Source organism: Sinocyclocheilus grahami, unplaced genomic scaffold (genome assembly GCF_001515645.1).
Source record: "Sinocyclocheilus grahami isolate Dianchi unplaced genomic scaffold, SAMN03320097.WGS_v1.1 scaffold109.1, whole genome shotgun sequence".
NCBI classification, from domain to species: domain Eukaryota; kingdom Metazoa; phylum Chordata; class Actinopteri; order Cypriniformes; family Cyprinidae; genus Sinocyclocheilus; species Sinocyclocheilus grahami.
This window is the reverse complement of record NW_015505288.1, coordinates 1,422,167-1,449,317: the sequence shown is the minus strand read 5'-3', so window position 1 is coordinate 1,449,317 and position 27,151 is coordinate 1,422,167. Positions and strand designations below refer to the sequence as shown.

The 27,151-nt window shown below is 36.0% G+C and overlaps 2 protein-coding genes across 6 annotated transcripts in view; both read right to left on the bottom strand.

The window, feature by feature from the left end:
* The window catches only part of ccdc18 (coiled-coil domain containing 18), a 44,219-nt gene extending 40,034 nt beyond the window's left edge, over window positions 1–4,185 (bottom strand). For 2 of the 3 annotated variants that reach the window (XM_016277142.1, XM_016277145.1), the window contains exons 1-8: window positions 3,921–4,185; window positions 3,649–3,770; window positions 3,196–3,367; window positions 2,933–3,082; window positions 1,745–1,854; window positions 1,523–1,651; window positions 1,273–1,369; window positions 1,054–1,175 (exon numbers count right to left, since the gene is read on the bottom strand). In XM_016277142.1, the coding sequence (XP_016132628.1) occupies window positions 1,054–1,175; window positions 1,273–1,369; window positions 1,523–1,651; window positions 1,745–1,854; window positions 2,933–3,082; window positions 3,196–3,367; window positions 3,649–3,749 (881 nt within the window). In that variant the 5' untranslated portion in view covers window positions 3,750–3,770; window positions 3,921–4,185. Of the gene's footprint in view, window positions 1–1,053; window positions 1,176–1,272; window positions 1,370–1,522; window positions 1,652–1,744; window positions 1,855–2,932; window positions 3,083–3,195; window positions 3,368–3,648; window positions 3,771–3,911 lie in introns of all 3 variants that reach the window. The other variant, XM_016277144.1, reaches the window with a different exon arrangement.
* Window positions 4,186–7,179: 2,994 nt separating this feature from the next.
* Window positions 7,180–27,151, bottom strand: part of mtf2 (metal response element binding transcription factor 2) — a 25,271-nt gene continuing 5,299 nt past the window's right edge. The window contains exons 3-16 of one of the 3 annotated variants that reach the window (XM_016277139.1): window positions 19,721–19,802; window positions 19,310–19,384; window positions 18,143–18,235; window positions 17,943–18,043; window positions 14,195–14,343; window positions 13,936–14,031; window positions 13,776–13,844; window positions 12,996–13,119; window positions 12,638–12,705; window positions 11,045–11,215; window positions 10,831–10,930; window positions 10,643–10,701; window positions 10,452–10,559; window positions 7,180–9,029 (exon numbers count right to left, since the gene is read on the bottom strand). In XM_016277139.1, the coding sequence (XP_016132625.1) occupies window positions 8,645–9,029; window positions 10,452–10,559; window positions 10,643–10,701; window positions 10,831–10,930; window positions 11,045–11,215; window positions 12,638–12,705; window positions 12,996–13,119; window positions 13,776–13,844; window positions 13,936–14,031; window positions 14,195–14,343; window positions 17,943–18,043; window positions 18,143–18,235; window positions 19,310–19,384; window positions 19,721–19,802 (1,680 nt within the window). In that variant the 3' untranslated portion in view covers window positions 7,180–8,644. The remainder of the gene's footprint in view (window positions 9,030–10,451; window positions 10,560–10,642; window positions 10,702–10,830; window positions 10,931–11,044; window positions 11,216–12,637; window positions 12,706–12,995; window positions 13,120–13,775; window positions 13,845–13,935; window positions 14,032–14,194; window positions 14,344–17,942; window positions 18,044–18,142; window positions 18,236–19,309; window positions 19,385–19,720; window positions 19,803–27,151) is intronic. The other 2 variants (XM_016277140.1, XM_016277141.1) reach the window with 2 other exon arrangements.

Genomic DNA, 27,151 nt, shown 5'->3' with positions numbered 1-27,151 from the left:
GTGAGAGTGTGTGTGTGTGTGTATATATATATATATATATATATATATATATATATATATATATATATATATAATGTATCAGCTTTAATTTTTGGAATCAGCACCCCAAAGTTAGTGCAAAACAAGCATTGGATTTCATTCTGCAAATATGATGCAGAGTGGTATTATGATTATGATTTCTTTGTATTCACTTTTCCTTTTAAATCTACTATATATAATTGTGACTTAAAATGTAATTATTAAAATACTGAAATAATGATCTAAGTAGTTTGTGTCAGTGTTGTCAATTAACGCACTGCTGTTTGGGCTGCGTGTGCTGAGCTAAAGATGATCACTGGTAAACTGAAGCGCTCTTTTAACTTTACCAAACGCATTCTATATGAGATACATCAGATATACATCAAATAAACACAATATTACAATGTACAATTGCACAAAAGGCTGCAAACGAACAGCGCGCATCTGAAGTGTCTCTGAAGGAAATAATGCATTATTTATCGGCTTTAAGATATCGGCCAAATTTTCTTATCAGGCCGATACCGATAACAGAAAAAATTAGCATTTATCGGCCGATACCGATATGGTGGCCGATATATCGTGCATCCCTACTTAACATATAATATACATTACCATTCAAAAGTAAAGGGTCAGATTTTTAAAAAGAAATTAATACTTTTGTTCAGCAAGGAAAAAATTAAATTGTTAAAAAGTGACAGTAAAGACATTTCTAATGTTTCACTCACAGATGTTTCAGATAAATGTTTAAATGTTCTATTTATTCTAACTTACTATTAATCAAATAATGTTTAAAAAAATTCAGCTTTGCCAAAGGAATGTTACAATATAATATATTCAAATAGAAAAGCATTTTTTATTACAATTTGCTGTATTTTTGATCAAATAAATATATCTTTGATGAGCATAAGAGACCTTTCAAAAACAATCTAATATTATTTTCACATTATATTAACCATCATTGATGAATGATCTTCACATCTCCACAACCCAAATCAGCATATAGTTTATATCAGTATAGAACACAGAGCCTCTTACCAGATGTTGTGACGTAGACCATTCTTCTCTCTCTCCAGCTCAGCACACTTCCTCTCCAGCTCCTCTCTCTCCCTGTCACACTCCATCAGGCTGACTTTCAGCTGGCCCTCACTCTCCAACACCTTCAACAAATACAGGATATGCATGATACATACAGCAGGAAAAGAAGGAATTACTGAATGATTTCTATGTCAGTTTAAGATTCCTATGTTATATTACCTTCCTGAGTTTTTCAGAAACGTCCTCTTTGTATTCTTTAAAGGTCACTGTGAGCTTCTCTGCATTTCGAAGTGCTTGGTTTCTCTGTTGCTCAGCACTTAAAAGGAAACATTTTCCCAGAATTTAAGTTGCAAGCTTTCAGGAATTACAAAAAGACTTCTTGTAAATTTTAGATAATTCCAGCTTTAAGTGATTACTGTTCCCAGGATGAATGAGTCTAACGTTTTCATTAGTGTAACTAATATTGTACCGTTTTCCCAGACGTGCTCTTTCAGCTAATTCAGCTTTAACAACTCTCAGCTCATCTCTGAGCTTCTCCACCAGCCGGTTACTCTGCATCACTGTCTGTTCACTTTCTTCCACCTTCTGCTCTGTAGCCCTGAAGAAACAAGAACATGCTGCTCCAGATATCTGCCACAAAAGAATCTGATTTTTCCAAGGAGGATGTAAGTGGTAGAGAAGATGAACCTACACTAAAGCTTTGGTTTGGGTTTCTAGTTCTGCCTCAAGACCCAGAATCTGCTCCTTCATGTGAGACACACTGGAGGTCCTGGCTCCCAAAGTGGATCCCAACATGCGGATCTATAAAAACAAAACATCAGTTAACAATATACCTAGAGGATTTCAATTTACATTTAATGGCAACTTTAAGGTGTCAAAGTGTTTTTAAAACATGTTTCAAAACTGTTTTTATGGTGTTCAAAAAAAAAAAAAATTTTAATTTAGTTAAAAACTAACTAGTTCTTAAGAAACAGTTTTTACATAGTGGCTGTGTTTTACTGAATTACCATATGGCTTCAGAAGACTGAGAATATAGAGTACAAATTGTATGGATTACTTCTATAATAATTTTATATTTATAGTTATTTTGCAGCTTCACAGAACCAGTCCTCATTCACTTTCATTTTAATGAACACTGGCCAGGATATTCTTCTTTTGTGTTCTATAGAGTAACAATGTAAAGGATGACACATTTTCCTTTTTTTACCTGCAGTTTGTTAAAATCTCTTATGCCAAGTATGAACAATAGTAATAGTGATGCTTGATTTATTAAACACCAGTAATTAAAACAAATGATGTTCAATTAGAACAACATGCTATTAACACATTGTAAAAATAAACACAGTTAATTATTAGGTATAAACACAATCGTTCACAAGTTTGGGGTCAGTAAGAAATTCTGTAAATGTTATACTTTTATTCAGCAACAGTAGATTACTTTTTTTTTAAAGTGACAGTACATACATTTATAATGTTACAAAAGATTTTTATTTTAAATAAATCCTGTATAAAAAAAGTATAAGTGTTATATTATATACATACTACACAGAATATAATAATAATTTTAAAAAATAAGCAGTGCTATTTTTTTCAATATTGATAAAAATGAATGTTTCGTGAGCATCAAATCAGCCTACCAGAATGATTTCTGAAGGATCATGACACTGAAGACTGGAGTAATAAATTACGCTTATTTTAAAATATATTAAAATAGTTCATTTGAATTGTACTAAATCTACTAATATTTCACAATATTAAAAAAAAACGAACCTTCCCCAAATTTTTTAACAGAAGTGTACCTCTTAAATAACTCAGCTGAAACCCAACACACAGTATAATAAACTGACACCATAACCAGTCGCTATGTGAGGAGCATTACCTTGGACTTTGAGCTGACTAACTCAAGCTGAGCAGCTTCTATGTCACTGATAAGCTGCCTGTTCTCCATGGCCAGAGAAGTGTTTTCCTGCCTGATGGTGTTAAGCTTCCTCCTGAGAACAGACATGTCGGTCTCCATGTCTCTGTCTGACTACAGATGAAGACAAATCGGTGGGTTATGGGGGTCTATTTTACAAACAACAAGCATTTAAAAGGCAGCAACACTTTAGTCCATTTATCTGCTATATCTTCACAGCATCTTACCCTGCAGTCACTAAAGGATACACATGCACACACCCTCTGCTCAGGCTGTGAATATGCTCCTCTTGGTTGTCCAGGATCAGGATTCTGAAGGTCCTCTAAAGTAAGACGACCTGGGAATCCGTCCACGGCACTTCTGTTTTTATCCTCACCAGTGATGCCATTTCCTGATTGACTGAAATGAGTGCCAGAATAACTTTTTTTAATTATGATATGCTAAGAATACAAGAAATGCAATAATACTTAGCAGTAGTAGGCTACTGTATAATATCACAGTAATTATTTACAAAAGTTATCAAAACAAGCAGACATTTAAAATTACGTGGGCCAAAGCGACATTTCTAAGAAAATCTAAGAGGGGACACAAAACTGCATCTTGAATCATATCTGAAGGAGCTATCATCAAGTAAAACCCACAATGCATTTCAGCAATCCTCAACTGACTAAATGCCTCACCTCAATTGTTCCCCCAGTGACTGCAGGTTTTTCTCGGTTAATCGCAGCTGATTTCTCAAGGAAACAACATCCTCTGCCAACCCCCTGTTGTCTTTGAACATTGGTGATTGTTATGAAGAGCCCTGTAAATAAAGGTTATCTTTGTTAAATGGAGTTGGCTAAAAACTAACAATAAACTCGCACCATAATTCTAGCTTGAAACACTTTCTTATTTTAATTTACAGCGTTGTCTATCTATGGTTATGAGTAATGAGTTATCATACCTAACGTACCTTACACTCAAGTGACTTAGCTTCATTTCATGTATTCAACAGGTTGTCAAGGAACAAACGGCAACTGTACCACCATTTTTCAGCTCTCCGTTGCTTTTCGGTGGGTTAATTGACAAGATATTTCTATACTAGTGAATACCTGCTCATCAGCATGTTCAAACCTGCAGTTTTGTGCAGAAAACGCCTTGTTTCCAAATCCAGTAGATTTAGCCTAGCATTCCCTGCTTTGAGATCTAAACAAAACGCGCTGCCGTCGTCGTTTCAGTTGATTGGCTGAGACGAAAAACCGTCCTCAACAGTCGTGACGTAATACTGACGCGCTAGGGCCGCGAACGACAGCGCGAATATTACAGTGCTAAAAGGTTGGAGGTTTACGCTTTTTGTTAATGTGTGATTACTCGACTAGCAAACTGCCTGTGGCATTATCTAATTTTTATCAACAAGCTCTCAAGGCCTGGAAGTTATGTTATGTGCATAACTTTTCTCCACATAAAGCAATCTTGTGGAATAATGTTTATATTACAGTTAACCGGAAATCTCTTTATTTACAGAGTTGGATGGATAAAGGAATTTATTTTTTATCTGACCTTTTTGATCAGTCAGCTGAGTTGCTTTCTTATGAACATTTTATGAACAAATGGGCATTTCCCATTAAATATAGAGAATATTATTCTGTGATAAACGCCATTCCCACAGGTTTATTGATGTTAATGAGAAGCCATATGTTGTCCCTTAACATTTGTAGAATTGAACCCGTTCTTAATTTCAATGGGGTGGACATTAACAGTAAAAAATGCACAAATACATTTATTAGAAATCTGTTTTATGAAAAGAGATCTATTAAGCCTAGAGGGAAATTTTTCTGGAACGTTTGTTTTCCAGAGATTATTTGGAAAAAAGCTTGGCTTCTTCCCTTTCGGTTTTGTATATCTAACAAACTTCGGGAAATACATCTGAAAGTACTTCATAATATTTATGTTAGTAACTATACTTTATCAACATTTATGGATATTGATGAAAAATTTTCTTTTTGTTCAGATCAGCCAGAAATAATTTTACATCTTTTTTTTTAATGTTACCATTCCAAAAAATTCTGGGAAGATTTATCTATATATATTCAACAGAAATCTGGTTATAATTGTGAATTAACATCCAAAGACGTTATCTTATATTTTGAATCAAAAAATGCATCTGTCAATTTTATGATGAATCTAATGATTTTATTTGGTAAATTTCATATTCATAAAAGTAAAATAAATAGTTCTAAACCCTGTTTGAAGGTCTTTATGACTGATTTTCATTTGTATTTTGAGTCTCTCCATTGTATTGATAACAAAAAATGTAGAGATACAATTTTATTCGCTAAAGAGTTGAAGTTACTTGAAAATTGAACGGGTATATGCTGTCTTCTTTTTTTTTTTTCTCTCTATTTCTATGTAATGTAAACCCACTCATTTATTTGTGTTATCTTTTTGGATGTCTTGTTAAAGTTGTAAATGTTGCATGTTATGTCTTTAATGTCTAATAAAAAAAAAAGAAAAAAAATTAAATAAAAATATTAGTGCTAAAGTTTCACTGTTTTTGTTTTCGTAATATTTTTGTTTACATTGTACTGTATGGTGGTTAAAATAGCTGTTACTGCTTTGTTTATTTGTTAGGTTAAAGTTTGTCAATAGATTTGAGGGGAATAATTTTGGGCTGTTATAAATAATCTGTTCGCTTGATACATTCACCATCAAGTTATTTATAGTAGCAAATAAATTAGCAGGGCCATAAAATGTTGTTAATTGCGTGTTATGAATGAATTTTTCTCTTGGTAATATATTAAAGGGGTCATATGATGCGATTTCAAGTTTTCCTTTCTCTTTGGAGTGTTACAAGCTCTTGGTGCATAAAAAAGATCTGTAAAGTTGCAAAGACTAAAGTCTCAAATCCAAAGAGATATTATTTATAAAAGTTAAGAGTCAGCCATGCCTACATAACACGCCCCCACATATCTAGGTCACTATGTGGATTAGCATAATGCACCCAAATGTGCACGCGAAGAAAGAAGGCGTGGTTTCAGTAACTGCAGTTAGTGTTGGGGAGACGCTGTGTGATTCAGTGCTAAAGCAAAAGCACTTTATTTGGCCTTCCAGAAGTAGATGCAATTAGGAATCATTGGTTAAGATTTATTTACAACAGAACAGCACAACCCAGACGTTCGAATTGTTCGGCCAATCACAATGCACTGGGTCAGCTGGCCAATCAGAGCAGACTGCGCTTGTCGGAAGGACGGACTTTGTAGAAATCGAAGCGTTTGAGAGAGGCGAGGCATAGAGGACCTACAATAATGTACAGTATTTGAAAAATAATGTGTTTTTTGAACATTAAAGCATGTCAACATATTCTGTTACACCAAATACACAAAATAATGATCTTTAAAATAGCATCATATGACCCCTTTAATGTGTACAGTGTTGGGGAGTAACTAGTTACATGTAATGGCATTCCATAAATGAATTACAAAATAAATGTAACCGTTAATAAATCTGTTACAGTTACTGAGAAAAAAATGTGTAATTAAATTAGTTACTTATCAAAATGTGAACGATTACAAAGGGGGTTACATCTGAATATTTTCATACACATTTAATTGATTTCTTTACCATAATAAACAACCCCCCCCCCCCCCAAGGCATTGTTAGATGCAAGTGTTCCCTATCAAAGCTATGCAAAGACAAAAACAGGATCATAGCTATTAAACTTTTTATTATTTTAAATTATTTAAATCTGTAATTAACTTCAGGATGATCTCAACGTAGAAAGAGGTGCTGAAGTCTGATTTTGTGGTGGCTGTACTTTAAAATTTAATTATTATAATGAAAGTCTGACAGTAATCAGTGTTGAGTATTATTTTAAGGTTAACCCTGCCTGGTTTAAATGTTTGAAAAAGATTAACAATTTAAAACATTCATTGGAAATTTAGAAAAGTAATCAAAGTAATCGTTACATTACTTTATTAAAATAATTGAAATAGTTACACTACTAATTACATTTTAAATAGGTTAACTTGTAATCTGTAACCTATTCTATTTCCAAATTAACCTTCCCAACACTGAATATGCATAAAGTAAATAAATATGCAAACACATTAGCCACATTAGACATTTCTTAAATTATTTCTGTAAGTTTTGGCCAAATAGTATTTTTATTTTTTTCAAAAGCATTCAAAAAATGGCTAGTTACACTGATAAGGTTTTAAATCTTTATTCTTTGGCTAAAGGAGCCTACTCAAAGCCCGGAAAATACAAAGCAAGCTTTACTAACACTGGTACACCAACTGAATAATGCTTCATACACATAACATAACAAGAGCTTAATATTTATAAGATGCTTTTGTATCAAAATCAGGAGGTATTAATGTTGAAGTCCAAAACTTGCCTGATCCCAATACTACTTCCACCCTCTGCAAGTGGTTAGATAATATTATTGAGAACAGGGCATTCTCAGGTCAAAAAATTTCCACCTAAAAATTCATACAACTTTAGAATTTTAGAAATGTATGAAAATACAAAGCTAAGAACTGAAAATCTCATTTAGATGTCCTATCAAATCTTACAGTGAAGTTGTAAATTAACCTGAGTGCTCATGTGAATTGACAATTTGTTAGTGTACAGTGTTTGAAAGCAATAAATAGCACCGCAAAAAGCCTGAGTCAATTGTAACAAAAAATATTGCTGCGGTTTTCTGTTTGTAATGTGAAGCTGAAGCTGCAAAAAAAAAGAAAAAAAAGAAAAGAAACAGAAATACACAGGTCTGTTGAATTAGTTGCATAGTATAACAAAGTATACAAATAAGACTATCCCTCAGTCACAAAAATCAGACATCCGATTTAGAATTTAAAAAACAAAACAAAAACAAAAAAATAAAAACCTTTAAAACTTAAATTCCCATGGCAGATATAAAAATTTTTTAAGGGGGGGATATACAAAGACTTCCTAACGCTACAGCGCTGTCATATGCTTTTAAGATAATTTTTTATACAACAACAACAACAAAAAAAAGCCTTCTATTAGCCTTCTGGGAATGTGGAATGTCTCAGAAAATACCAAGATTTTATGTAAATATTAATGCTACTCATATATTTTAATTTTGTTTTGTGGCAGGAGAACAATTAACCATTTTCCATTGTTTTTTAACAATAATCTAATTTTATAATCAAATTCACAAGCTAGGCTGTTTAAACTGAGATGACACAAAACTGGATGTACAGGATGAGAGCTTATGTGCAATCAGTTGAAATGTAAATAAAAGTGCCCTATTGACAATAGCGCTCTCTCCTCTTGGCAATTCGAGCTATGAGAAAATGTTTAACTGAATAAGCAGAAAAAAATCCTCGGTCTCCAGCAGCATATATAGTATCTGTTTCACAACCCCTTAAGGCACTTCCACATCAGAGACAAAAAGCAAGGACTTGGGTTATTTTCACATAGTAGTGAATTGATTATGTCCTAAACCTGAAACTACAGCCACCTTCAATGTGTAAATCCAGTCCGTTTCAATTTCCACAGAGACAGGTCACATACACAAAACTTTACAAAGTCCCATCTCTTCATTATAGTCCTGAGGCCCCTCAACTATCTCAGTCAACCACATACATTTGGGCACAATCACTGCTCTTCTCTCCTTATGGGTTGCACATTTACTGTCAAGAAATGAAGTATATTAGGCCCATATGAAGCTCAGGAGGCAGTGACACCCTCCCATTCCACCAAGTACTGTACTTTGCCGTCGTTAGTGACACGGCGAGCGAGCACACGGTACTTCTCCCCACAGGCCAGGCGTCCTGCAGCTCCGAAATAAGTGCTGATGGAACTCTTGAGGTGGTTGAGCTGGGTGTTGGGGTCCAGGCCCTGCATGATGTCCATGCCGCTGTAGAGGCAGGAGGGGAGGGGGCTGGGCTCGGGAACGTTGTTGCTGGGTTGCAGCTCTGGGTTGCAGGGTGGCGGAATCTCTGGATTCGGGGGCTGCAGTGCTCGTCGTGGACGTCCCCGGCGTCTCTTAATCGGCGGCTGTGTGACGGTGGGCCATAAGCATCCAGTGCGTGGTCCACTCGGATTGCACAAACTAGAGATGAACAGGGTACACATATCATACAGAATAAGAGTTATAATTTGCTCTTGAAAAATTAAGCGTGAAGTTCTGTATCTCTGATAGAGGTCAGCATAAATATTAAGTTTATCTGAACCTCATCCGTAAAAGAGACTAGAGTTTTATTGTGCACAAAAAGAATGGTTAAAATTTAAACTTAGAAATGTATACAAATGATAAAAAAAAAAATAAAAAAAATTTTTTTTTTATATATATACAGTGGGTACGGAAAGTATTCAAACCCCCTTAAATTTTTCACTCTTTGTTATATTGCAGCCATTTGTTAAAATCATTTAAGTAAATTTTTTTTCCTCATTAATGTACACACAGCACCCCATATTGACAGAAAAACACAGAATTGTTGACATTTTTGCAGATTTATTAAAAAAGAAAAACTGAAATATCACATGGTCCTAAGTATTCAGACCCTTTGCTGTGACACTCATATATTTAACGCAGGTGCTGTCCATTTCTTCTGATCATCCTGGAGATGGTTCTACACCTTCATTTGAGTCAAGCTGTGTTTGATTATACTGATTGGACTTGATTAGCAAAGCCACACACCTGTCTATATAAGACCTTACAACTCACAGTGCATGTCAGAGCAAATGAGAATCATAAGGTCAAAGGAACTGCCTGAAGAGCTCAGAAACATATATATATATATATATATATATACACACACACACATTTCATGACTTTCAAACTCAGAAAATTACTGTAATAAAGCCTTTTTTAAAAGTGAAAATAAGCATTTATTTATCAATTATATAAAGTCTGTATAAAATGTATAAATTGAAACAAATAATTAATAAATTAATATACACTACCATTTAAAAGTTTGAGGTCAGTAAAATTTTGTTTTTGAAAGAAGTCTCTTCTGTTCACCAAGAATGCATTTGGTGGGGGGGAAAAAAAGTAAAATCAGGAATATTGTAAATTAAATATTATAAATTAACATTTTAATACTTTACTAATTTCCATTTCTAATTTTAATATTAAGTTAAGTTTTCTATTTGAATATATTTCCTATCTGAATACATTTTAAAATGTAACATTACTGTCTTTTCACATGATCATTCAGAAATTATAATATGCTGATTTCATGCTTAAGATATATTTCTTCTTAATATCAATGTTGAAAACAGTTCTTCTGCTTAATATTAAATTATTTTTTCTGTCTTTTTTTCTTTAATGAATATTAAGTTCAGAAAAACAGCATTTATTTCAAATGGAAATATTTGTAACATTATGAAAGTCTTTACTCTCACTTTTGATCAATTTAATGTGTCCGTGATGAATAAAAGCATCTTTCTGGCCCTTTTTAAACTTCTAAATGGTATAATCACATACTGAGGATGAATAATTGTCATGAAAACTAAATGAAAAATAAATCACCTGGACTGCCTTGAGAGGGTGGTTGAGGTAGTTTCACTGGTGCTGGTGGCACCAACGGATTCAACATCTGAGGTACTTGATGAAGGCAAAGATTTTTCACTTTTAGCACTAAAAAAATGTAATGGGAAAAGAGTGGGATTTTTGTAATTCAACAATTTCTAGAAAGAATTTTGTGTTAATCCCTGCCTCACCTTTTTGAAGCCACCAGGTCCAGTGAGTTGTTGTCTAGAGTTGGAAACTTCCCATCATTCTGCATTAAAAAAAAAGTTAAAAACTAAATGTTAATGTCCACATTAATTAAACGATGTGTTTGTAGATGATAAACAAAACCATGAAACAAAACCAGCAAATAATGTAAAAATTAATCTCACTTCTTTACCTGTGCCAAAAGTTCACTTGATCTTCTCAGTTTGGCCAACATCTCTAAGGAGTGTGTGTGATGCTTCCTCTTTCCTTTCTTCACTCCATTAGTGACAGTGCTAAACCAATTACAAAAGGCAAATAAAAAAAAACAATAAAACTGAAGCTTAGAGTACATCATAAGATACGTTCATGACAGTGAAGCCAATAGAATTAAATAAGCGATGACTAACCTGAATGAATGAGGGGGTTTGGTGGCCTTCCTGCCTTTGATTTTGATCTCATGGGAGGCTTTTTCCGGCTCTCGACCTGACAGGAGCTCAGAATTCTGGGGGGCAGGTGGGAAGCGAATGCGTAATCCAAACAGATGTTTCTTCTTTTTTATCTCTTTCCCTGACATGAACCTAAAACCCACCAGGGTAAAAAAAGAAGATAAATTCATTCAAGCTTTACTGTATTAAGGTAAAATGCCCATGATGGGCATACAGTCTGGTTTCCACCCTTTTCATAGCACAGAAACTGCACTTATAAAAATCACTAATGACCTTCTTATGGCAGCTGATTCTGGTTTAGTCACTATTCTTGTCCTCCTTGATCTAAGTGCGGCCTTTGACACCATTTCTCACACCATCCTTCTCAATAGACTAATCTCTATTGGCATCACTCACACCCCTCTGGATTGGTTTAAATCTTATCTTTCAGGGCGCACTCAGTTCATCCAGCTACAATCTTTTAGTTCCCAACCTTCTCCCGTCAATACTGGTGTGCCTTCGGGCTCTGTCCTGGGACCCCTTCTTTTCATCATTTATCTTCTTCCTCTTGGCAATATATTTTGGGAACACAACATCCTATTCCACTGTTAGGCAGATGACACCCAACTCTATCTCTCCAACAAACCTAATTCCACTCTCCCTCCTTCCGCTCTCACTGACTGTCTCAACAAACTTAAATCCTGGTTTTCTTCTAATTTTCTCAAACTAATCAGTGACAAAACGGAATTTCTTTAATTGGCACTAAATCAACTTTATCCAAAACTAATAGTCTTCCCTTCTCCTCAAGTTAAGAGTTTGGGTGTCCTCCTGGACAGTACAGTCAATTCAATCACATATTAATAAAATCACCCGGTCCGCCTATTTTCATCTACGTAATATTAACCACCTTCGCCCTTCCCTTACCCCTCATTCTACTGTTATTCTTGTTCACAGTCTTGTCATCGCCTGCATCGATTATTGTAATTCTCTTCTCTTTGGTCTTCCTCACAAATCCCTCTATAAGCTTCAATTGCTTCAAAACTCAGCAGCCCGTATTATCGCCAGAATCCCTTTCACCACATGACCCCTGTTTTACAGCAGCTTCACTGGCTTCCGGTTAAGTTTCGCATTGACTAAGATTCTCGTTCACTTTCAAGGTCATCCATAATCTTGCCCCTTCATATCTGTCCGACCTCCTCTATATCCATACTCCCTCTCGCTCACTTCGATCTGCTTCTTCTCTTCACCTTACTGTTCCTTTTGCTCGCCTCTCCACCATGGAGAGCAGGGCCTTTAGCTGCTCTGCTCCCCGGCTCTGGAATTCACTACCACCAGACATCAGAAATATTGACTCTCTATCTCTTTTTAAATCTAGACTTAAGTCTCACCTGTTTAAGATTGCATATCTCACCTAAAGTTTAATTCTCTCGTCCCACTTTACTCCGTTTTGTCTTTGTATATGGTATTTCTTGTTTTCTATTGTCTTGTTTGTAAATTTATTGTGCGGTGTCCTTGAGTGTTGTAAAAGGCACCTTTAAATAAAATTTATTATTATTATTATACAGATAAACTCACATGTTGAGGTTGCTGTTAAGTGCTTCCAGAATGCATTCATATCGTTCTGCTCTTGGGGTATCTGCAAGCTGGAGGTACAAAGCCATAAATCAGGGGTGGGCAAACTTGGCCCTTCCAGCCCACTTTTCTTCAGAGTTTAGCTCCAACTCTATTCAAACACACCTGAACCCAGCTAATCATTCTCTTCAAGACTACTAGAAAGCTACAGGCAGGTGAGTTTTATCAGGGTTGGATCAAATCTCAGCAGGAAAGTGGCCTGGAAGGGCCAAGTTTGCCCATCACTGCCATAAATGAAATGAAGGGACATTAACACTAGCTGATTAACTAATGCAATTACAATGACTAGCCAGACCAATACCTTGCCAAGCTGAAGCCTGTCCCAGTTTTCATTGATGTAAGTCATCAGTTCGAGCTCTGAGTCAAAGTATTTCTTTTTATGAATTACACTCAGGTTATAGAGGCTCAGGTGTGCAACATCTTCCCTGTGAATGGAGACAACACATGTGATGGAACAAAAAATTCCTTGGTAAAACTATTTAAATAAAAAGTTGGGGATGCACAGAAATTTTGGCCGATATCAGTAAGACGACTTTACTGTTACTTTACTGTTACGGCGGATAACTGATATATGGCAGATGTGAAATACTATATTGTCTTAATAAATTAAAATGTGTTAATTATGTTAATTTTTATTACATTCTTAATTATTTTAAATCCTACAGGTAAATTTGGACAACACAACATTATAATGTACAGTATGTAAAATGGATTTTCATAATTTTTGTGTTTTGGCCAATAATCCAAATAATAAATAATGGCTTATATTAAAAATCTATACTATTTACTAAATTCCATAAATAAAAAATAAGGCACTTAAGAGCAAATAAATCATTTTAAATGCTACAAGTACATTTAGCTAAAACAACAGTATAATGTACTACGTAAAAAATGGATATTCATTTTGAGAATACATTTAACAGTGTTATTAAATGATTGGTGTTTTTAAAATAAATTTTAACTAAACATTGGATTAAACTACAAGTATTACAAGCTAATCCTAAATGGAAAACAGAAGAAATGAACATGAACAATTAAATAGCCAGTAACGACCAACTGGGGGAAGAAAAAAAAAACTCACCATCTCAGAGGCAAACGTTTGAGGTACTCTGGTCCACTATTACAAACAGAACAAATAAATAGATAGAACCTGAGAATAAAGAAGGTAAATGTTAATTAAATGACAAAACTTCAACCACTGGCTTTCATTTTAATCAAATGATTGGAGAGCAGTACTTCACCTGTCTCCAAAGAGCATGGGCTTCTGAAAACACTGGATGCAAGCTTCATGAAACCACTGTTTACACTTATTACACTGCAACATCTTCAGATACCAGCTGTGGGAGGAAAGAGTCATTACAATTCCGCTGGGGCCATTCTGTACCTACAATCATCTGCAACTTATGATCCAATGCCTGATCTTAGTGGGGTTTATCTTAAGGAGAAGAACTATATTAACCAACACTGTTTTCTGCAACAGTGTCTAGGTGTTGCACTTACTCGCCAGGCCCTCCACAGTAGCAGTAGCATTGCTGGATGTTGGTCTTGTGGCCCTGGTCCCAGACTAAATCTTCAATGGCGTATGGCAGAGACTGCTTCATTTCCTGTAGGGCTTTGGCATTTGGCCCTTTCTTCAGTGCACCGCCTCTCTATGATTTCAGAGATACAACCACAACAATTCATGATAGATAAACATGCCTGTAGTATCTATATATCACTCAATTCTAAGGTGGAGTCAGAACTCTGGAGATTTATTCAAATCAGAAAAAAGTATCATTATTTCCACTAAAACATTACGCAGTGCAACCGTTTTCAACACAGATAATAATAAGAAATGTTTCTTAAACACCAAAACTTCTGAAGAATCATGTGACATTGAAGACTGGAGTAATGGGTGCTAAAAATTCAGCTTTGCCATCACAGGAATAAATTAAAATGGAAAATGGTTATTTTAAATTGTAATGATATTTCACAATTTTATTATTTTTACTATATTTCCAAAAAACACAGTCTTGGAGAGGCATGGGAATTCGTTTTTTCTTAAAGGGGTCATATGATGCTGCTAAAAAGAACATTATTTTGTGTATTTGGTGTAATGAAATGTGTTTATGTGGTTTAAAGTTCAAAAAACACATTATTTTCCACATACTGTACATTATTGTTTCTCCTCTATGCCCCGCCTTTTTAAAACGCGTCGATTTTTACAAAGCTCATCGGTCTGAAAAAGCGAGGTGTGCTGTGATTGGCCAGCTATCCAGTGCGTTGTGATTGGCCGAATACCTCAAATGTGTGACGGAAATGTTATATATGGAAATACCGTGTCCGGCCGGAGCGACGAGACAAAAACATTAAAACCCATTATAAACGAGGCATTTGTTGCATCCAGTGGAGACATAATTACTGATTATAATGACTTATACTGTCTTTTTACACATTGCATTGCGCCGTGTAAACATAAAACTCTGTCTGCATTTGTGATCGGAGAAATGACAAACAACAAGTGCTACTCTACTGCCCAAAACTCACGTTTGAATCATCAGTGGAAAATCCTTTAAATGAAAACGTACTTACTTGAGTCAGAACTGCCGGCACTGTAGTCTAGCGTTACTCTCCCAGGATCAGTAAACAGTCCTCCATAAAATGTGCTGCACACATCTGGATATTTGGGTTAAACTGTTCTGGAACAGTGTTGTAAATACAACTTAACAACTGATTTGCGGTCGTGTCCTCTTTTGGAAGACCAAACAAAGTAGTTTCGCTTTCACAACGAAAAACACAGCAGCCTAGCGTGAGGGGAAGCCCCAGCTTAGCGTGCGCTGAGGCCGGGATAGAGTGAGCTGAGGTGGCGGGGTCGAGAACGGCGCGCCCAGCGGATGAGACGAATGAGCGGCAACCACATGTGACGGACCCCGGGCTGGACTCCGCTTTGTAGGGCTGGGTATCGTTAAATTTTTTTTGATATCGATACCTTGACTTCAATACCGGTTCCTGAACGATACTTTTTTCGATACCAATTTTATGAAATCAATTTTAACAAGATTACATTAACAAAAAAACTTTGGTTTTATTTTTCAGCTTCTTGATGTTTATACAAACTCGAAGACTCATCTCCTGAGCCACTGCACAAAGGAACAAAATGTAACCAACACAATAAATCAGTGCAAAATAGTCTTCAGTTTACACATCTATTAGGCTACGTTTACACTAGTGTGTGTTTGTTTTAAAACACATAGCTCAGACAGAATCATGATTTCTATTTATTTTCCATGGATTTACTGATGAGCATTAGCTGTTTTTAGTGCTGTCTGCCTGACTCAGAGGAAGCTCATTCGCTGCTCATATGTCAGTCATATTAAGCGTTCATAACTCGCCCTGTCTCCTATGACGAACATCCATTACACTTCCGCATTCAATTCTGTACATAAGAAACCCATGAAAACATTTCCACGGATGAAACATGAAGCTAATAAACACTCGATTACGACAGTATATGATTTGTACATGATTTTCATGGGATTCTGCCTATGTCTCTCAGCAGCGTTCAGCAGCAGCGTCTACTAATAGCGAATCTTTAAGTTAAACTCCTTCATGAACCTCGCTACGGAGTCATGTAGCTTTTCAGCTGCGAAACTATTTTACTGATAAATTCGCAGTGCAGCGCTGACAAGAAGTTTCTGTTCGCGTCTCCGCCTGTCTGCACTGTGTGTGCGTCTGTGAGAGAGACTGGGAGAAAGAAAGCGTGATTTCCGTAGCCTACATAAAAAAGGTGGAAGACATGGAAATAGCTTGTAATTTTTTTTCCCTATTGTTTGTTATATTTATTTGCTCAATGTCTTGAGCAATGCGTAAATCCAGCCCTGTTAGACGGCAATCGGAAGTTATTACAAACACTCGATGGTGGTATAAAGTGAGTTTTGAGTAAAAGCAGAATATAAATCTTTATTTATTGTCTTATGTAGCATGATGCTACAGTTTGCATGAATGGTCACATAACACACACTTTCGGTCGTGTAATGTTAGTATGAACGGACATCTGCATATGATTGGAACTCCACACAGCTCCCGCGCTACTCTCCATTGGAAATTAATGACCGGTATGTTGCTTGTCGGAGATAGTGGAAAGCCGACTTGAAATGCAGTGGAAACGCCAGTACGATGAGGATAGTTTTCATTTTAGAACAAACGCACCAGTGTAAACGCATTCACACTACAGCCTCACGTGTGCCACTCTCTGGGTGTGTTCAACTTGACGCGGACCGACTGTGCAGACCGATCGGTGCATTACAGTACCACGAGAGCTAAAGAGAGCAGACTGCTCTGTGCGCTTTTGAATCGCTCTCGCGGATGATCGATCTGCGCCGCACCTCTAGTTGAACACACCGGCAAGTGCTGCAGGCTTATTGGTTCACTGACGCTGATGAGATTAACCACTTAGCTATCGAAATTTGGTACCGAACGACGAGACGTTTTTCGATACTCGATGGTATCGAGGCAATTCGGTCGGTGCCTAAAAAGTATCGAACTCGATACCCAGCCCTACCGCTTTGTCCACGGTGAAAGTTGATGTATTCCCTCAGCAACCAGCACGGATCAGCTCTAGGCATGACGAAGCGGATATCGTTCTCTTTTGGAAGACCAAACAAAGTAGTTTCGCTTTCACAACGAAGCACACAGTGCCTTCACGACATGGCTGCAGCGTCAACAATACTACAGTGAGAATAAAAGTTATGCCTTCTTTCTTTGCGTGAACATTTGGGCGGCATTATGCAAATCTTCCCACATAGGGAGGCAGATACGCGGGGGCGTGTTAGAACGAGCCATTTTAGGTAGGCGTGGCTGACTCTGAACTGTTATAAAGAATATCTCTTTGGATTTGATACGTTAGTCTTTACAACTTTACAGATCTTCTTTATGCACCAAGAGCTTGTAACACTTGTAAAGTGCACCAAGAGCTTGTAACGCTTGTAAAGAGAAAGGAAAAATTGAAATCGCATCATATGACCCCTTTAATTCACCCAGCAGTTGCAGCAAAAGGTTAATTTTGTACCTCATACAGAAGACTACAAAGTTTTTATATTCCATACATTATACAACTAATCCCACATCCACAACCCTTATGTAAGAATGAATGTTTTGGTTCGCATCTGTTGCAACAATATTTTGAATATACTTTAAAGAAAATTGGAATCTGCAAAAATCAGTATTGGTAGGTCACACTTGAAATTGGAATCGGCCAAGAAAAACAAACCTTTGTTGTTGTAGCAAACACGCACTGTCTGCACAGCCATTTGTCATCAGAGTTGATGACACTGGAGTCAATTATGGGAGCGTGGCATAGCTGATGGTATCCTACGGAAGAGATATTGTCAGGGGTGAAATAGGGAACTCAATCCCTTATACTGTTGAGTGAAGTGACTCAGATTTACAAGTAAAATAGTTACAGTCTACCTTGTCCACATTTGTCACAGATAACTATTTCATTGGGGGGCTCGGAGCTTTCATTCTGGCATATAGAGCAGAGCATTTCCCCTCCACTGTCCCCTGAAAGAAGGAACAAAGAAAATTAAGTGTGCAGATGTACGTGACTGTTTTATCCTTTACAGATGGAAACAGTGGGTCTCATTCACTAATAACTGCATAGATTATTTCATATTTGTATGCACAGGATAACTTTTCATTACAAAAATTCCACCTAATTCACAAGACATGTATACGCAAATGAATTTGTTCAGAACCTCATTCTAATATTTTGGAAATTTGGAGAGACAGAGGTTAATAAGCATGCCAGAGGTTAGCCATTTGAATAAAACGTGCCCCAACTATCTCCATTCTCCATATAAGGGCTTTATGCACAACCTTTCTTTTACAGCCTTTAGTCACTTTAGCACCCTCTAAAGAAGCAAAATCCTTGAGCAATCACAAGTGTGCTTTCCTAAAAAGCACATTCAAACACAATAAACATTTTTTATACACATTCACATTACAGACCTCTCATTAGGCAGCTGTACATACATGTACTGTATATCTGCTTTGTTATTTAGAGAAACCTTGATGCTCGAGCTATTACACAGGTTTTCTTATTCTTTCATTTTATATGAAAAAAAATTAAGACAAAATATACATTTCATCTTAACATGATAATGACACCCAGAGTATGTGCTTTTTGCATGCATGGTTTTAGTTGTTCCTACATGTTTTTTTTTTTTAGTTTAAAATACATTTTTGTACAAAAGTTTTAGGTGAATCATTATTTGTTTCTGAAAACATTCATATGCAAATTGTGCACATGCATACTTAGTGAATGAGACCCAGTGACTGCATTTATGAGAGGTGGACAGCGCCTAAAGGTGACTAAAGGGGGTTGCTGTTCGAATATTTCTGAACTACTAATGGAAATTGTTCAAACCACACAAAAGATCACAAAAGGAGGAATGGTATGCCATAGTTGCCAGCCGAAACTGATGGTGAACACCACCGTGAAATACTTCACTGCAACTGCCACTTGAAACAAATCAGAACTAAAGACAAAACTATGAGAACATTTATTTTATGCCTAAGCATTAACGCCTTTGTTGAATTGTTACCAAGAGATACACCGACAGATGCCATAGGTACCTTCCCTATTCTTGTCTCCTGGCTCGATGTGGGACTTACGGTTTGTGTAAGCCTGGAGACTCTGAGGTCTGTCAACTGTCAGGGACAAATTAAGAGATAACTCAGGCTGAATGAAGAACATAGGGAAGAGAAACCAAAAGGCGGCAAACAGCAAAACCACAAGTCAGACAGCATGAAAGCAGCAGCCTAATAGAAGAACTGACCAATCTTCTATTAAAATGACCAGAAGGAAAGTATAAATATATTTTATAGCAAAAGAGAACCAGTATTAAAATCAGCCAGTTGATGGTGCACATAAATCTATGTCAGGATGTTCAAGATCTCATTACAAAACCCACCTCAGAGATGCCATCAAGACACAAGACTAGTAACATTTTTTTAATCAGAAAAAATATAAAAGTTTGTATTTACCTGTCTGAATGTCCTTCCACAGAACCCAGGATTTAGACTGATCTTCAAAAATCACAAAGCAGCGATGCTTATGTTTATCTATCTGTGGAAAGCATAAATCAAAAGAAGTTCTGATTAATCTAGATAAGACTCTTTGTGGTTTATATTATACTCATTCTTTCTGGTTATAGTATGATTAAAGGGAGTATTAATGCCTGCCCACTACAAGGCAAATCACAACATTTACAAAGCTTGATTTGAGGTAGGGCTGTCACGATTATGAAATTTGTCTGACGATTAATTGTCTAAAAAAAAGTCACGGTTATTGCGACTAATTCTCTGTTTTAGGGCTTTGGCGATTGTCTGTTTTTTTATGGCTTTCATTATTGTGATTAATTTAATGGTTCCGTAAATAATTATGATGTTATCTTTTAATCTTTTTTGAGTTATTATTTTGCAGTGTAAGCTTACATAGAGTATTCCAAATTCTAAGAATTGGCCAATTCCGACACCAGCGCTATTTTTTTTTCTACACCACTTCAGAATATCAATACTGTGTTTGTGGAACTAATGGTCACTCTTTTTTAAACCCTTTGTTAAACACAATCCACTAAATACTCACTTCCTCATTACAGAGAAAAACTACTTTTTAAAAAAATTTAAATATATAAGCCATGAAATTAAACTAGCTGACTATATAATTTAGCAGCAAAAACAATATCTTGAAAAAAAATCTTTGGTGCACATTATACAATTTAGGGTGTACTCACACTAGGCGTTTTAAATCGTGCCCGAGCGCGTTTGACCCCCAAAGCCCGGTTCGTTTGACTAGTTTGAGCGTTCCGTGCCACGCTCGGGCACGGTTCGTTTAGCCATCCCAGGCCCTGTTGGAAGAGGTGGGCCAGGGCAACGGTTCGGTTGGGCTTGGATGCATGCAGTGTGAGCACTAACCGCGCCAGAGCACGGAACGTAGGAAATGTAGTTTGCGAGTAAAGCTGCAAATTATTTAATTAACGTCAGCTGCCTCCGTAATAATTCTCTGATACATACAAGTGAAAATCAATGCACAACATAAATTATAAATTATTTATTATTAATTATTCGGCAGAATATTAGCGAAAGTGCTTCTTGTCACAGAATGAGGCAGAAAATATGTTCCATATGCTGCTTTTAAAATAATACATCGATTAGCAATAGATTATAAATTAGGGTGACCATACGTCCTCTTTTCCCCAGACATGTCCTCTATTTGAACCTACAAAAATGTGTCCGGCCGGGATTTCTTATTTGCTCAAAATGTCCGGGATTCGGCTGTTTTCTTAATCCCACTCCCACTGAATCTCTGACCATTGCCACCTGCTCCCGCAACATGTGTTTCGCTCCCGCGATTTTCGTGTTCACTGACAGACATTGACTGACAGTAAACATTCTAATATTGTATATCATTTTGGTGCATCAGGGAGCCGCTCTCAGTATGCGGAGTATTTAAATATTTTTGAATGAGCGTTAGTGCTGTTTACTTTCACTTTCGATTTCGCGATCACACGCACTCTGTGTAAAGGTAGCACATCTTACAAGATCAGATATTTGTCAATGAGCTCAGAATCTGTTGAGCAGTAAATACTCCAGCATGGTCTTATCAGTCATCTCTCCTTATTCTTGACCTGTGATCAGTCAAAGCTGACTCCGGTAGCTCTTGTTGGATGCAGGGTTGCCAAGTAGGGTTGTGCCAATAGACGATAGTATCGTGTATCGACGATAGTCAGAGATATCGACGATAGCAGATGTCTTTGTCGATAGCCAAGACGATATTAGGATATTATTATTATTATTTAATACATTAATAGGATAATTCCTATTAATGTACTAAATAATAATAATAATAATAATAATAATTATTATTATTATTATTAGGCGGCCCATTATAATTCAGCTATTATTATCAAATTGCCCCGCTTTTTCATTCAGCACTGTATTTCACACACACACGTGTGCGCGCGCAAAACAGGAGCCTGTAGCCGGTGAAGGAGTCTCCAACCACAAACACAGACACATATCGTCTGCTGATATAAAGTATTTCGTTGCACTTTAACAAGTAATCTGAACGGCCTATAGAGGGCTCTCGACTGCGACCAATTTTTGAGAATGTGCGAGTTAAAATTTGACGTGGTCATGGCCGAGGCACATTGTAGCAGGAGTCAGATTTCACTGATCATGTGAAGAGAGGCGTGAAGGAGCGCGCCGCAGATGGAGCACAACGGAGGATTTGGTATACAAACTAAAGTAAAAGACAGCTTCTTAAACCAGAGAAGGTGAACATGTTGGTATTCATGTCTTTGTCGATAGCCAAGACGATATTAGGATATTATTATTATTATTTAATACATTAATAGGATAATTCCTATTAATGTACTAAATAATAATAATAATAATAATAATAATTATTATTATTATTATTAGGCGGCCCATTATAATTCAGCTATTATTATCAAATTGCCCCGCTTTTTCATTCAGCACTGTATTTCACACACACACGTGTGCGCGCGCAAAACAGGAGCCTGTAGCCGGTGAAGGAGTCTCCAACCACAAACACAGACACATATCGTCTGCTGATATAAAGTATTTCGTTGCACTTTAACAAGTAATCTGAACGGCCTATAGACTGAAGCGCTCTTTTTAACTTAACCAAACGCATTCTATATGAGATAAATCAGATATACATCAAATAAACACAATATTACAATGTACAATTGCACAAAAGGCTGCAAACGAACAGCGCGCATCTGAAGTGTCTCTGAAGGAAATAATCCATTATTTATCGGCTTTAAGATATCGGCCAAATTTTCTTATCAGGCCGATACCGATAACAGAAAAAATGAGCCGATATGGGCCGATACCGATATGGTGGCCGATATATCGTGCATCCCTATTATTATTATTATTTATTTGATTCCAGTGTTTTTTAAACATTCTGTAATTTATTAGTCGGTATATACAGCATATGATGTATCCTATGCCATGCCTTATCTTATTCGTTTTTGTTAATAAAGGTTATGTAAGCTAGTTTGTCATTGTAGCCTACTGTTTTATTGTTGTTGTGCTTTTTAATTAGGAATAACAATAAATCCATCTTTTGTTTTAGTCTTAAAAAGTGAGCCACGGCACATTGTAGCAGGAGTCAGATTTCACTGATCACGTGAAGAGAGGCAATTTCAGTGCGAGCGAGAAGGTGCGCGCCGCGGATGGAGCGTAATGGAGGATTTGGTTTACAAACTAAAGTAAAAGACAGCTTCTTAAACCAGAGAAGGTGAACATGTTGGTATTCTTGTGGAAAAAAACATGCAAGTCCTATCAGCGACAGCCAGTTTAGTTTTACTTTTCTTTTTGTTTTCGTTTTGAAAAGCTTATGTTTGCGGTTTACCTCGCGTTACACTATGGAGGCTTTCCTTATTTATTTTATTATTATGTAATTTATTAGTCGGTATATACAGCATATGATGTATCCTATGCCATGCCTTATCTTATTCGTTTTTGTTAATAAAGGTTATGTAAGCTAGTTTGTCATTGTAGCCTACTGTTTTATTGTTGTTGTGCTTTTTAATTAGGAATAACAATAAATCCATCTTTTGTTTTAGTCTTAAAAAGTGAAAGGTGTAGATATAAGCAAAACAGACACTTATCTTTTCTTGTAAAACATGACACCAAGATCGCGAATTTGAAAGTGAAAGCGCACGAAAAGAGGAATTCCTGTTCACAAAATTTACCAGTGGGAAGAATGAGTCTAGAGCCCTGATATATGTGCAATATTTTAACCGAGCCCTCACTAACGGAGTTTAATGCCACAGTTATGTTAGAACGCATCTCATTCTCGTTTCTGTGGCGGTGCGTCGGGCTCATCATGGGGCGCCCAGCGCAGTCCGGAGCGCTGTATGACTGATGTATCTTTTTAATTTAAATTTACTCCAAATATATGAACTTACCCATTTTAAATACTTTATACTTAACGTGTTCGTTTATATCCAATATTTAGTGTTAATCTGTTGGTCTTTAAAATAAATCTACTTTTGATTTTCACCGTTGACTGATTTTGCAGACCTTTTAGACTGATAACGTCAGTTATCCTTGTCACAGGATGCGCGGTCCTAATAGCGATGTATGACTGTTGTATCCGAATATATATGAACTAGCCGTTTTAAATATTTTTGTATTTAACATGTTAGTTTATCAGTATGTTTGAAAGTATATTATTTAGATTTGTGGTGCTTCCATAGGCTCCCTCTCTCTCTCTCTCTCTCTCTCGCGCGCGCGCCGTTTAAAACACCAAATAGTTATGAAATAGCATATGATAAGTACAGAGAGCCTCTCTCTTGTATTGAAACATTTGGCATTCTACTAGGGCTGGACAATAATTCAATATCAATATGAATCACGATATATATATTTTTTTCAATAACGGTGATATGGTTTTTAAACATTTTCGATATAGCCTACATTACCAGTGTTTCCCAAACATTGATTTATTTGTGGCGTTTGACTTCATTGAATAAACATGAGCACTGCACATTTTAAAATCAAAACTTGTCGCGGGTGTTTTATATGAATGTATCTCTAAAGGGAAAGGACTGTCTTCAGAAAAGTTTCGATGGGATTTTTATTTTATCTAATAAAGAAGTGTTCATGAGCGGAGCTGATTTGATTACAGCCGTTACTGGAAAAACCGCTAGTTCAACCCTCTTAAAGCGCCTCCTGCTGGCAGAGAATCAGTTTGCACTTTTCATTCTCTTTATACTGACTATCAGCCTACACTACCAGTCAAATGTTTTTGAACAGTAAGATTTTTAATGTTTTTTTTTGTTTGTTTTTAAGAATTCTCTTCTCCTTACCAAGCCTGCATTTATTTGAAACAAAGTACAGCAAAAAAAATATTTAAATATTTTTACTATTTAAAATAACTGCTTTTTATTTGAATATATTTTAAAAATGTAATTTATTCCTGTGATCAAAGCTGAATTTTCTGCATCATTACTCCAGTCTTCAGTGTCACATGATCCAGAAATCATTCTAATATGCCGATTGGCTGATTATCAATATTTAAAACAATTGTTTTTCAGGATTCTTTGATGAATAGAAAAACCTAAAGATCAGCATTTGTCTGAAATAAAAACCTTTTGTAACATTATACACTATTTCATTCAAAAGCTTGGAGTCAGTATGAAATTATAGAAATGAATACTTTTATTTAGCAAGGATGATTTAAATTGATCAAAAGTGATGATAAAGACATTTATAATGTTACAAAAGATTTCTATTTCAGATCAATTCTGTTCTTCTGAACTTTCTATTCATCAAAGAAACCTGAAAAAATTCTACTCCGCTGTTTTCAACATAATATATTATTTTTGAGCTGCAAATCAGAATATTAGAATTATTTCTGAAGGATCATGTGACTGGAGTAATGATGCTAAAAAATATAGCTTTGAAATCACAGGAATAAATTACATTTGAAAATATTTTCAAATAGAAAACCGTTATTTTAAATAGTAAAAATTTCAAAATGTTACGGTTTTTGCTGTATTTTGGATTAAAAAAATGCAAGATTGAAAGAATTTCACATTTCTTGTTTGAATGAAGGCTAAATACAAATAAAAGGTGAACATTAATTTATTTGTGCTGGGTTTTTTTTCTAAAATATTATATGGTTTTATACGAGGTGTCAGAGACTTGGCAAATTCATTTTTCATAAGTTTCTATGCACAGACATCTGTTGTGGCATTCTTGGCAGTTTTTACGAGGCTTTTTTTAATAGTGTTCATATCGATATCGGAATTATATCGTATCGACTGAAATTAAGGAATATATCGTGATATACATTTTTGCCATATCGTCCAGCCCTACATTCTACCTATGATAAAACTTTCATGGACTTCTACATTAACTGTTCCCTCCTGGTGGAATGACCTGCCCAGCTCAATCCAAGCAGCTGAGTCCTTAATATTTTCAAGAAACGGCTGAAAACACATCTCTTTCATCTTCATTTGACCCTCTAACTCTAGCACTCTCTATTCTAATGCTACTTCTAATTTTATCTGCTTGTTTTTTTAATTAAAAAACTAGACCCTCTAACATTTGCACTCTCTATTCTATTTCTATTCTAATGGCCAATCCATCATTTTTGGGGGGATTTTTTATTTATTTATTTTTTAATAAGTATCGGTTCAGGCACCGGAACCGTTTTAAAAGTATCAATTTGGCACGGTATCGGAAAAAAAACGATACCTAACCCTACCAATTGCTACTCAAAACTAGCCCAATCGTGTTTCGAGGGTGGTTCCCCTTTAAAAATCGCATTCTGGTCACTTTCAGGTGGGGTTCCCCTGGTAAATTTGCATTCCAGTGCCTAAATATGACATTATTGGGGTCGCTACAACCCGCGACATCAAAAACAACAGCGAACTTGGCAACACAGATGGTAGCGCTCGCTAACTTGCTCAAGCGCTCCTCTTTGTGCCAATCACAACAGGCTTGGCCAGCTGACCAATCAGAGCAGAGTAGGCTTATGGAAGGGAGGGGTTTACAGACATTTCGCTCAGAACTGAATCAAACGAACCGTTTCGAAATCATGGACAAATGACTATGCATAAATGTATATTCTGGGAAAATTACAGTGTTTTCTGACCTTAGATGCATTTAAACCTGTTGTAGGGGACTCCAACACAATATTAGGACACTTTAAAAAACCAAATGACCTGCTCTTTAAACATGTTTATTCTGTTAACTATTTGTATTCTTACAAAATACATAAGTAAAAATAAGATAGAAATTAGGGGTGCTCCGATTGATCGGCTACTAGGGCTGGGTATCGTTCAAAAATTTTCGATATCGATACCTTGACTTCGATACCGGTTCCTGAACGATACTTTTTTCGATACCAATTTTATGAAATCTATTTCAACAAGATTACATTATCTAAAAACGATACCAATTTTATGAAATCTATTTGAACAAGATTACATTATCTAAAAAAAAAAACTTTGCTTTTATTTTTCAGCTTGTTGATGTTTATACAGACTCAAAGCCACTGCACAAAGGAACAAAATGTAACAAACATAAAATCAGTGCAAATAGTTTTAATAAAGCTCAAATAGTCTTCAGTTTACACATCTGTTAGCTACATTTACACTAGTGCGTGTGACAGAATCACCTAGCTCTGACAATCGTCATTTCTATTCATTTTCGACTGATTTACTGATAAGCATTAGCAGTTTCTAGCGCTGTCTGCCTGTGCTCTCTCTTCCATGATCGCTGCTCTGACTCAGAGGTTATAATATATTTAATTTCATCAACACTACATGGCCAAAACACATACGGCAATCGGAAGTTATTACAAAAACTTGATGGTGGTTTAAAGTGAGTTTTGAGTAAAAGCGGAATATAAATCTTATTTATTGTCTT